A 12,372-nucleotide genomic window follows, 5' to 3' on the forward strand; every position below is an offset into this window, starting at 1 on the left:
AACTGAGGAACTCAGGTTGAGCCCTGGACCAGGAAGAAGGGAAGGAAGCTGCCAAGCAGGTTCTTACTGCCTCTACAGGGCCCTGTTCCTCCTTCAGGGAAGGGTACACCCTGCCCTGTGGGGTCTCCTTCCTTTGAGAAAATATGTAAATGAAGGAGAAACCTTTGAGGTGAAGGAGGTACAAAGGGCATTCCAAGATTTCTTGGTGCTATACTATTCCCCAGACAGGTGCTCTGATGATTCATGCAGGCAGGCAGTCAACAAAGACTTACTGATTGCCTGCTATATGCCAAGCATCAGGGTAAAGGCCAAAGAAAACTGGGATGACCCAGGAGTAGGTTTCTGTCCCTAAGAGCATAAGCTTCTGGCCAGGAACCACACACTGGTTCCTTCTGCAAATACACTGAGTCCATCGCAAATGAGGCTCCAATAAGTACAAGCAGAATTCAACCAACTTCAGCACCTCTGCAGATTCCATGGTAAGGATCTTGGCTCTGGTGTCAGATTGGGATAAAGTACAGGGTACCCACCTTGCTGCCTAGTTCTACATGGAATGCAGCTGGTACCTTTAAGCTGGCTGGAAAGAGAAAGGTAGTAGCAGGTAACAGACCTAGAAAGAGTTATCAAAGGGATGGGACGTGGGACCAGCCTCATGTGTATCCTGAGGGAAGCTGGACAGAGATGCCAGAGAATAGAGAGGCCCTGAATCCTGGTGGGTTGCCTCACTCTTCCCTGCCCCCAAATGGTGAAAGTGGGGGATACGTGAACAGGATGAGGCTTTTCTTCAGCTAGGTATACTAGGCATTATTTTATTCTTTTTCATTTTATAGGCACATAGTATGTCTTGGGAAACATACTGAGCATTTTCTGATTTGTGAAACGGAGCTAGCTAATTGCACACCCATCCCACAGGTGTACACAGGCTCGTGGTGAGGATCCCCTGGGTTTGTGATGGCAAATATTTTGAACATGCCTAATATTTGACGGGTGTGCAATATCATTATGACTACCAGTAATTTGGAAAGAGTTCACATTTTGAAAAGCCTAAACTTCCAAGCAGTGACAATTATCTGTAATCTTCATACTAATGAATTCCAAGGAGCCTCCAAGCAGGATTACCAAGGAGATAGGGTCTTACCTGGAGGAGGCCGCCCATCATTTATATTAAATGCTGTGGCAAATATCCCAAAGGGAAATGCCCCAATTCCAAAAGACATCTGGAAGCCACCATCTCCAAATCCAAATCCTTGAAATCCCTGTGTGGAAGAAGTGCAATTCAGAAGGACGAATACATTTCTCCTGCACCTGTCAAACATGTCACCTGCAGGTGGCACCTGCCTCTCCTCCCTATCCTCTGCCACCTGTTTCCAAAGGGGGAGGGACATCTTTTCCTCCCATCTAGACCCCAAGGCAGAGGAACCCTGAGGTTCCCCTAAGGAACCCTGGCCCCGCTAGCCTTCAAGGAGTCCCAGCCAAGGAATTGTGAATGCCAGAAAGGCCTGGTCCCGGTCCAAAGTAAAACAGTCTGCTAATGCAAGTCAGGGTTGTTAGAGCGCCAGTTTTTTCCCCAGAATCCCACACTAGTCAGTAAAATTTTCTACATGCTTTATAATAGCAAAATTGGCAACAATCCGTACACCCACATTGGTAATAGCAAAAAAGTGGAACCCTAATTAACCGACAATGGAGGTTATGATCAAAATCTTGATACATGCTCTCTAAAGACCATTATGTTGATAGTGCAGCAACACAGAAAAGCTCTTGTGACCAAGTTATCAAACAAAACTGAACACTATGGTCACAAGTACATGACAACATGTAGGTATGTGAACAAGATACAGGTAAGTATTTTCCCTCAAAATTTTCTTTTAATATTTTTACAAAGAATTTTAAAAAATGTAAAATACTTTATTTTTTTTCTGATTACAAAAGTATATATGCTTGTTATAAGAAACTTATACATTAGAAGAATAGTGGACATAGAAAGTCAGAGGTCTCTTCATTCACCATTTCAAGGCCATGCTCTCTCCAATAAACACTGTTACCAGTTTGGCATATTATCCTCAGCTTTCCCCCCATAACATGTTCTACACTGCATCGTCTTTCATATGAAAAGACTCAGTAAAGGGGCACCTAGGTGGCTCAGTCGGTTAAGCATATGACTTTGGCTCAGGTCATGATCTCATGGCTTGTGAGTTCAAGCCCTATGTCAGGCTCTGTGCTGACAGCTCAGAGCCTGGAGCCTGCTTCGGATTCTGTGTCTCCCTCCCTCTCCCCCTCCCTTGCTTGTGTTCTGTCTCTCTCTCTCTCTCTCTCAAGAATAAATAAACCTTAAAAAAAAAAAAAAGATTCAGTAAGAATTACAACACTGTGAAAAAGCAACCCATTTTTTACCTTGACCAAGGTTGCACAGCTTATAAAAGGGGTAGAGTTTAGACTGGAAACTAGGTCAATATGATCTGAAAACCCATGCTCTTAATTATTGTGCACATCTTACAAAAATTTTCTCTCCTCCCCCACATCCCTGGGTAGATCCTTAGAACAAATGATTAAAAAATAATAAGAAAATTTACTGGGTCAACTGCTCTCCACAAAGAGCTCACTGGCCTTCATTTGTGAGTCTTTTGCAAGTTATGAAAGTGGCTGTTCCTTATCCCATACCGAGCAGCCTGGCATCCAGCTCCAAACTTCTTGCTGGGTGGCACTACCTATAAAACCTAACAGCAGATAAACTAAGAGAACAAATCTACAGAGAAGAAAAACAACCAGTTTTCCATCTCCTCAGTGTAGAAATGCCTCCTATTCAGACCCGGCATGGTTGAGTCTGAGGGCTCCTGGGACCGAGGCTGCCTTACCCAGAAAAGTGCAACTGTTTAATCAGGAACTACCACTTCATTGAGTGCAATCCCGAGGACTGACCTTCTGGCCTCCCTTTTAGCAACATCTATACAATCCCCTAAGTCCTTACATTTGGTGGGTATATGTTCTTGGGGCAAAGTAGACAAAAAGCATCACTGGTGGCTGTGGGTGCTTGTATATGCTGGAGGTGTGCACCACAGTAATTAAGGCCAGGGCCTATGGCTTCCTGAGGTTAGGAGCCAAAGTTCTGTTGAGAAACAGAGCCTGGAAAGGTTAAGGTGATATTACATGGTACTCAAGGGGTAGCGCTAGGTCAGTATGTCCAACAACCTATGATCCTAATTCTTTTGGAGAAATGAAAAACTCTTGTGACCAAATTATCAGACAAAACTGAACACTATGGTCACAAGTATGCTCAGGACAATATGCTGGTAGGTGGACAAGATATAGATAAGTATTTCCCCTCAAAATTTTTCTTTTAATATTTTAATCTAGAGAAATAAAAATATACTTTTTTGGGGTTCTGGTAGTATGGATAAGTATTTTTATTTTAAAATTTCTTTAGGGGTGCCTGGGTGGCTCAGTCCGTTAAGCATCTGACTTCAGGCTCAGGTCATGATCCCACCGTTCAGGAGTTCGAGCCCCGGGTCAGGCTCTGTGCTGACACTCAGAGCCTGGAACCTGCTTTGGTTTCTGTGTATCCCTCTCTTTCTGCCCCTCCTCCGCTGCACTCTCTCTCTCTCAAAAATAAACATTTTTTAAAATTAAAAAAAATAATAACATTTAATATTTTAACTGAAAAAAAATTTTTTTTTAATTTTTTTTTAACATTTATTTATTTTTGAGACAGAGAGAGACAGAGCATGAACGGGGGAGGGGCAGAGAGAGAGGGAGACACAGAATTGGAAACAGGCTCCAGGCTCTGAGCCATCTGCCCAGAGCCTGACGCGGGGCTCGAACTCACGGACCGTGAGATCGTGACCTGAGCTGAAGTCGGACGCTTAACCGACTAAGCCACCCAGGCGCCCCTTAACTGAAAATTTTAATACTAACATCAGATTTAAATGAGCAAATTTTTTGAGCTAGTGATTCTTCTATGAATTTGTCCTGGTAAAATAACCACAAACCTGCTAAAAAGTGTATCTATAAGTTCATCAGAGTATTTTTAAAATAAAAAAAAGAAAACAGTTCAATGTTCAACAAAGGATCAAATAATGTTAAGTTCATACAACTAAATACTAAACAGCCTTTAAATAAAATGTTACTACATGTAAAATCTCAAGATACATCGTTAAAAGTCTCCCACTCTGATATAAACTCCATAAGTTTATCTCTGCTATGTTCACTGATCTATCACCAATGCCTAGAATAATGCCCAGCATAGAGAAGGCACTCAGAATGAATGAAATTTTAAAAAGAGTTACAGGAGCAAAATATTGTAAAAAAAATAATAAAATATATGTATACATAATATATCTATAAATACATGCACATGAAGAGATTTACAAAATTTATAGAACAATAGAAAATAGACCAAAATATTTCCAGCAGTTTTTTCTGGATGGTGTGACTTTAAGTGATTTTTTTCTTCTCTTTCTCCTTTATGTATTTTACAATTTTTCCTTTACTTTTATAATCAAGGAGAAAAAGTGTAGGGCCAAGATGGAAACTTCTAAAGCCATGAACTCATTTCTAGAGGCTTCTCCTAGAATGTTCCTCACCCCTCTGTTCTCTGGCTCTGGCCTCTGTCCTTGAGGACGGGGAGGGGTCTTCTCTCTGAAACAGAAACATTGTAAAATAAATATTATAAAATGTTTACAGCTGTTTCTTGAATGGAGTGGGAGCTCTTCACCAACAGGGTAAGGTCCACTGTGCCTAGCATACGAACTTATGCCAAATTAAACCAAATCCTAACCTTCGTTCTACTTGCAATGGTTTTTTCAACCGTATAGAAAGCCAGGGAGAAAATTCACGTATAAGATGTTCACCATATTGCACTATAGCCTACTCCTCTCACAGAGAGCCTGGCTCAGACTGGTTATGAACGCTAGCCAGACACCCTCTCTGAACCTGTGTAACATAGGGGTCATGGATACTAAAAATCCCAAATCCAAACCGAAACAGAGCTGAGATTCAGGGTCTCTCTGATCTAGCCCTGTTAACTTCAGCTTTACCTCCCATTATTCCTTGGTAAGTACTCTACACTATGCTTTTTGCTTCTGGGTTTAGTCCCTACCATCATTCATCCCCAAAATACTAGACTAAGGGTTTGCTACCCATTAGGCACTAGGCAGGATATGACCAATACTAAGCCTGTGACAAACCCTACTCTTAAGGTGCTTATGGTTTAAATGGGGATACACCAATCACAATACAGCATGAGAAGGGACTTCTTGAATAGAGGTATCAACTACCTAGGGTGGAAGCATGGATGAGAGCAACTAATGTGGGGAAGAAGGGTCACTTCAAGGAGGGGGTAACTTCAGGCCTGCTCATTAAAGACAGATAGAAATTACTTGAGGAGGAGGGTGTTGAGCAGGCCCAGGGAGGGCAGAAGAGGCAAAGGGAAAACAAATACAAAGGTTCATGAATGTGAAAGGGTAAGTTCCTTTAAGAGAGGTCCAGTATGTCTAGGTACAGGGTATGCTGGGGTGAGGTGGGTTAAGAGAAGGTAAGAGATACCGCTGGGGAGCTTCGGGGTGTGTGAGTGCATACCTGTGTGTGTACGCATGCACCAGACAGAGACCAGCTCTCAGAACTTGTGTTTGTAGGAAGATCCACACATACTTCAAACTCTGCAAAGCTTTCCAGACCTCCTGTCTCCTCCTCCCTCTATACTTTATGTATCACTATTGCAGCAACCCCCTCCTTGCAGACTCTCCTGCTGGACACCCTGCTTCCAAAGCTGCTATTTCACAGCACTCTGCACACTTAAAATTGTAATACCTTGTGTGCTGCCTAGCACACTGCCTGCCCACTGGCAGATGCTCAGTGTATTACAGTCCAATAAGTGGCAACTTGGGCTTCCTCCCTTCCTGACAGACTGCCATCTGGATCCTAGGTGCCTCAAAACTGAGGGTAAGTACTTAATAAAGGGTGGGGTGAGAAGGTGCTGAATGGAAGAGAATTCCTGTCCAAAGTAAGGAGTGGGTGTAAGACGCCTCACCTGGGGTCCTGCTGCCCAGTGCTGCCCCTGCCATAGAGGGGGATGACCTTATCTCTGCTGATGCCAGCTTTGCAAACTGGACACACCTGTCTGTTAGGTCTGGTCTCCAACCACTGCAATCAGGAAAGAAAAATGCATGAATGGCGCAAGAAGCCCACCTCAGAGCAGTCAGGGTCAGAACAACATGGACCAGAGGCCTCAAACTGGAAACACCAGCACCAGCAGGGAACACTTCAAGGAGCCCAACTCCTGATTCCTACTCCTGGCACTCAATAAGTATCTATCAGTGGTGAAATCAAAATTGCTTTTAAACACCATCATAAATTAAACAGGCTTCCTCATGCATCATGATCTCTAGTGGCTCCCAGCAATATAGCAGGAAGGAACTGCAAGCCTGGAGCTGTGTCAAGGAGTCTGACTGACCCAGCTGGTATAACGAGCTTTAAAATCTCTGCATTCCTCAGTAGACCAACTGTAAAAAATAAATTTTTCTGTGATTTCTCATTTTTACAGCATTTCCTCAACAACTTTGTATCCCAGGCATCAACATCTGAACATAACTTGGCCATTTTCTGGTGATTTACTATGTGCTAAAAGACAGACTTTGCTTATTATCTAAATTTGCTGTTTTTTAATGTACTTTCATTGATTTTTGCACTCAACTACTTCTTTCAATACTAAAAACACTAGAATTCTATTTTGGGTTTCCCAGGCTCTTTCACTAGTTATAAAGCATTTTGCTTAACCTTCTCTAAAACAAATAAAAATGATAAGAACATGTTATCTGTAGTGTCTTCGTAGACATTAAATAATTTATTTATTTAAAAAAAAATTTTTTTTTAATGTTTATTTATTTTTGAGACAGAGAGAGACAGAGCATGAATGGGGGAGGGTCAGAGAGAGAGGGAGACACAGAATCCGAAACAGGCTCCAGGCTCTGAGCGGTCAGCACAGAGCCTGACGCGGGGCTCGAACTCATGGACCGTGAGATCATGACCTGAGCCAAACTCAGACGCTCAACCGACTGAGCCACCCAGGCGCCCCGACATTAAATAATTTAATACATATATATTTTCTCAGAATTTATCTTAGAACATAAATTGTATCTTTAGATCCAATGATATAAAGTTTATTATATAAATGTGAATCTAAGATTTTGGGGCCAAGGAGAAAGCATTTAGAGATTTTATATTCCACTTCCTTTATCTTACTGTTGAAAGCTTCAAAACTTATGTGTTATGTGCTCTTTATAAATTTACAGAAGACATGTTCTACCAGGTTCCACTGGAGTCAGAATGCACAGCTCTGAACATAGTGGGAATCCCTCTCTTGTTTCCCCCGCTCCTTCCTCCTACCTGAATTCTGAGGGCTCTAGAGGTCTGGAACTTCTGTCTTCCCCCAATGTTCCCAAGCCACCTACTACTATGGGGTTCTGCCAACAACCACGGGGACAGTCAGCACACAGTAATCATCCACAGCCAGTTGTAAATGCCAGGCCCTGCTCTGCGTCACCAAGCATGTGGCTGGGTCTTGATGAATACTTACTAACTGGTTTTCATAATCATCTGAAGCTAGGAAAACAGATTTTCTCCCCTCTCACAAAAGCTCTCCGTTGAGACCAAAAAAATTTCTCTCTTTCTAACATTTTCATAGTTGATATGTAGGAAATACTTTTTGTAGAGGCCGAATCTCAAAAATAAACACCTAACATACTATCAAATCCAACCCAATCTACAGATGGAAAATTGTGAACCAGAGAGGTGGTGGCCTGCCAAGGCCACAAAGGCCATCAGTACAGTCAGGACCATCCCAGGTACTCCACTGACCTCTGTTTCACCAAGTGCTCATCGGTAGGCAGATGTATAAAGAGGGTTGGGGGTAAAGCAAGCAAATGAACCCACAAACAGGGGAGATTGCACCTTCTGACGGTAGTCTCCTGAGACTAGGGGTGTCTTGTGCAACCACAGCTGATGAAAGACAAAGTAAAATGAAATGCATCTTACCTGATGTAAACATGGCCAACTGCCAGAGTCCCCAGGGCACCAGTCATCAAGGAGAAAGAGAATGGGGGTAAAGAGAGAAAAATGCTTTCATTAGCAGAGACACTGAGGGTGGGAGGAGTTTAAAACTGGGACACAAGGTGGAACTGTGGAGTACTGCAATCCCACCGAGTGTCTGTGGGGAATCACTAGTATCAGAAATTAGAAAAGATTGGGCTAAAATCACAGGAAAAATGAGGCAATACAGACAAGACCCCAGTCTCTACCCTTGGGATCCTACTTGTGAAGGACCTCCAGGTCCCAGACCATCCCAGACTCAGCTTCTCTACAAGTCAACCTTTGAGAGGTTGTGGCATCTGAAGGAATCCAATAAAAGCTAAAGACCCTTTGTACAGAAAAAAATTCATGGAGGCATTCTCATATATACATGCATACCTAAGTCTCACAATGTGTGACTCTAAATCTGGTTTAACAAAATCTTCAGGCTGTCCTCAACCCTGAGTGCTCTGCTGGCAGGAGGTAGCTTATAAATTCAAATCTACTATAAAAACATCTTTAAGTAATAAAAAGCATGGGGATGCTGCTTGGCAGAAAGGGCTACCTTCAGCTTATATGAGTTGCACTAGAATGAATTGCTGCCCAGTCTCTCATTTTTCAAATGAGGAAACCAAACTCAGAAACATGAAATGACTTACCTACAGCACCAGGACTAAAAAGTAAGCCTCCTGACTATTCTATCACCCAGCACTAGGTGCAAAACAAGACATTTACAGAATTGAAGGAAAAGTTACTCTAACTCCAGATTTTCCACTTTTTCTCTCTTGATTCATTCATCCAACTAACAAATATCCACTGCACACCTATGAGCCAGGAGAGTGGAAAATGTGGACACGGTTTCTGTCCCTCATAAAACATGACTCCTCTAGCCGAGTAAAATTTGGACTCAGAGGATAATTCCTTTCCCAGTTCCTGAACCAGTTTAGCCTCACAATCCAGATATGCAATCTCACTGGATATAACAGACACATCTGACATCTGACTCCCACATTAACCTTGCAGTACCATTCCAAACTGAGCCTAAGGCACCTCAAATCATGGCAGATCTCCCCTAGCAACTTCCCTCAAAGGCTGTGGGGGAGAAGTGAAAGTAACTTTCCTGTAGGGGAAAGTCCAGAATTATAACAAAGATGGTGATCACTTCCATTTATTAAGCAACTATTGTGTGCCAGGCTGTGGCTGACGAGCTTTTCATTTATTAATATTACTGGAGGGTCATATTAACCTATGACAAAGTATAATTATCTCTTCATTGCACAGATGAGAAAACTGAAGTACAGAGAGGCTGGTAGATTTGCTCAGGGACAAACCACTCTAATTGGAAGCATCTGTTTCATTTTAGAGTCTGTGTTCTTTCCAATGGTACCTTCATTTAGTTCTTAATTATGACACTCATTTCAAGTCCTGGTTATATGATTCCCCAGAGAATCTCCAATTTCTAGGAGACAATAGTTTCTGCATAAAACTTGATGATTAGGGCAAGAGCTACCAGAACAAAATCTGCCCCATTCTATTTATTCACCAATAAATTTATCTTTGTCACTGCTGCCAACTTAAACTCCCTTAAATACTGCTTAAATGTCCCGTTCTTCACGCCACTTCCCTGCTCAAAAATATCCCACAGCTTTATGTCCTCAATCAAATCTGGGTTTGATAATCTGGCCCAACCCTCCCTTAATGACTCTTGTTTCCTAACACTTCCCAGCCTCCCATCCAGGGTGCTATTTGAGGTATACAGCAGCCTCGGGGTCTCAAGGTCTCATATCTAAGAGTGCATATGTCCATCCCTAGAAAATGCCTGCATTGGAGGGCACATATTCTTTGCCTTATCTGTCATTCTTACCCCTCCAGTTACTCCAATTCACCCTTCCAGGTCAAGTTCAAAATCAAGAGAGAAGAATAAAATCTCAATATTTACCCAGAATCTCAGAGCCAGGAGGGGCTTCTATAACGATGGAGGCCAGAATGAAACTAACCCTGCCACTTCATTTTGATATATGTAAAATATAGCAACAATTATTAGGATCATCTATTAGGATCAACACTAATACATAGTATTTACTGTGTGCCTCATGTTCTTCTAAGCTTTTTATGTATTTAGAGTCATTTGATGCTCACAAACAACCCTGTAAAATGAGACACAGTGTGTGTAAGCACCTTGCCCAAGGTCATCCAGTAGGAAAGTAGCAGAGTCAGGATTCAGAACAAGGAAGTCTGGTTCTACTGTCCTTGCTCATAACCACTGTACATACTGCTTCTTTGCTCAGCACAGCAAGTGGCACATAGTAACTGCTCACTAACTGGTGAGTGTTTTCATTTCAGAGGTGGGGGTACAGAGTCCAGAGTTGGGACATGATTTGCCCAAGGCCACTCAGCTCATCAGCAACAGAACTGGCATAAGAACCCAGGCCTCCTGCTTCTTGGGCCTGATTGTATCAGGAGATCCAAAGTGGGTGGGAAACCCTTGTTCCAAAGCTGCCCAGGGCCACAGGCTTTCAAAACTTAGTAGTGTGTCTTCTGGGGCAGTGACAGGGATACTGACCAGAAGAGGTGGCCACACAGGCTGATGACGGCGTCCTTGGCTGTGTCCAGGCAGATGTTGCACTCGAAGGTGCTGTCCTGCCCTCCACTCTCACCAGCACCATTGCTGCTACCACTGGGCCCCCCTGCACTGGAGTTCTCAGGGGATGCAGAGGCCGAGGGCCCCTTGCTTGCCATCCTTGGCTGTCAGAAACGGAGTGAAGATTCTCCCCAGGAAAATCCTGAAAGACAGAGAGTCCTTGATTGCCCATTTCTACAGCCCACTCTCCCTAGATTCCATAGCAATACCTCCATTGTTTCTCAGTTCTGAAGTTCAGATTATGACTGGACCCCTAAACAGACTTCGCAGAGGCTACAAAGGATGACACTCATGGGGCACCACCCAGAGAACAATGACTCAGATACTTTCATGAAGATGGACTAAAATGTACCACACAAATACACTGCACAAATACACAGCATCCTCCTTCCAGATGGTTCTCCAGAGGAACTGAGAACCTTTCCCACATGACAATACATTCTCCCAGGATAACCAATCCAGGTAACAAATATGTGCTCGATAAAACTGAATGTGCACAGGCTGTCCTTTAACTTTAGACTGCAACTATATTGGCGGGTGAATCTGGTTAGGCCAGAAAAGTTGTGACTGGTATGTGCCAGAATATAAGTGTAACTGTGAAAGGTTAGGAAGCTAAGAAGAATCAGAAAGGCCATTCAGCCCAATGTCTTTGAAAATGTTTTGCATTCTGCCTTCTATCGGGTTAAAATACTATCTACTTTGGGGTGCCTGGGTGGCTCAGTCGGTTAAGCGTCCGACTTGGGCTCAGGTCATGATCTCGTGGTTTGTGGGTTCGAGCCCTGTGTTGGGCTCTGTGCTGACAGCTCAGAGCCTGAAGCCTGCTTCAGATTCTGTGTCTCCTCCTTTCTCTGCCCCTCCCATGCTCATGCTGTCTCTCTCTGTCCAAATAAACGTTTAAAAAGAATTTTTTAAAAATACTATCTACTTTATTTGGTCTAAATCTGTCAACTCTTTAGACTCAATACATTTAAAAATTTTTTTTAATGTTTATTTATTTTTGAGACAGAGAGAGACAGAGCAAGAACGGGAGGGTCAGAGAGAGAGGGAGACACAGAATCTGAAACAGGCTCCGGGCTCCGAGCTGTCAGCACAGAGCCCGATGCGGGGCTCGAACCATGGACCACGAGATCATGACCTGGGCCGAAGTCGGACGCTCAACCGACTGCCCCTAGACTCAATACATTTAAAGAAGAGATTTATGTCACTGCTGTACATGGAAAACCAGTATTAGTTACCATAAGTGAAAGATAACTACAAACATAATGATAGAAAAACTGTTTATCCGCATACTGAGATCATCTGGCACATACAATGTGTTGGGCAAACTTGATCTGGTCCAATCTCTTTAGGAAACTGCACCCCAAGACCTGTCCTCTGATGAATATGGAGCTAAGACCGGGACTCATGACACCCAGTCTGTATTCAAACCATTGTACCACCATGGATCAAGCTGGCCAACAAATGCTAGGAGAAAGACACTATTGTTCAACACTGCCTCCAAATAAAAGAACCTGCCAGAAGCTGAACACAAAGAAGGACAAAACCAACACCAACCATACCCAGAAATTCTGGGTATAGATTAAGAATCTGTCAAGAGCCTGGTCCAGCCACCCTCACCACCCTAGAAATTCTAAGTAGGAGATGCTGGCTGGTAATCATAGCCAGAAAAC

The 12,372-nt window shown here is 43.1% G+C and overlaps 1 protein-coding gene across 1 annotated transcript in view; it reads right to left on the reverse strand.

Annotated features, from left to right (window-relative positions):
• The window catches only part of RNF185 (ring finger protein 185), a 38,290-nt gene that overhangs the window by 3,289 nt on the left and 22,629 nt on the right, over positions 1-12,372 (reverse strand). The window contains exons 2-6 of the mRNA XM_019426733.2: positions 10,625-10,844; positions 8,029-8,047; positions 6,026-6,138; positions 4,581-4,635; positions 1,139-1,256 (exon numbers count right to left, since the gene is read on the reverse strand). Of these exons, the coding sequence (XP_019282278.1) occupies positions 1,139-1,256; positions 4,581-4,635; positions 6,026-6,138; positions 8,029-8,047; positions 10,625-10,800 (481 nt within the window). The 5' untranslated portion in view covers positions 10,801-10,844. The remainder of the gene's footprint in view (positions 1-1,138; positions 1,257-4,580; positions 4,636-6,025; positions 6,139-8,028; positions 8,048-10,624; positions 10,845-12,372) is intronic.

This window comes from Panthera pardus, unplaced genomic scaffold (assembly GCF_024362965.1).
Source record: "Panthera pardus isolate Hobbes unplaced genomic scaffold, ASM2436296v1 HiC_scaffold_15, whole genome shotgun sequence".
Classification (NCBI taxonomy): Eukaryota; Metazoa; Chordata; class Mammalia; order Carnivora; family Felidae; genus Panthera; species Panthera pardus.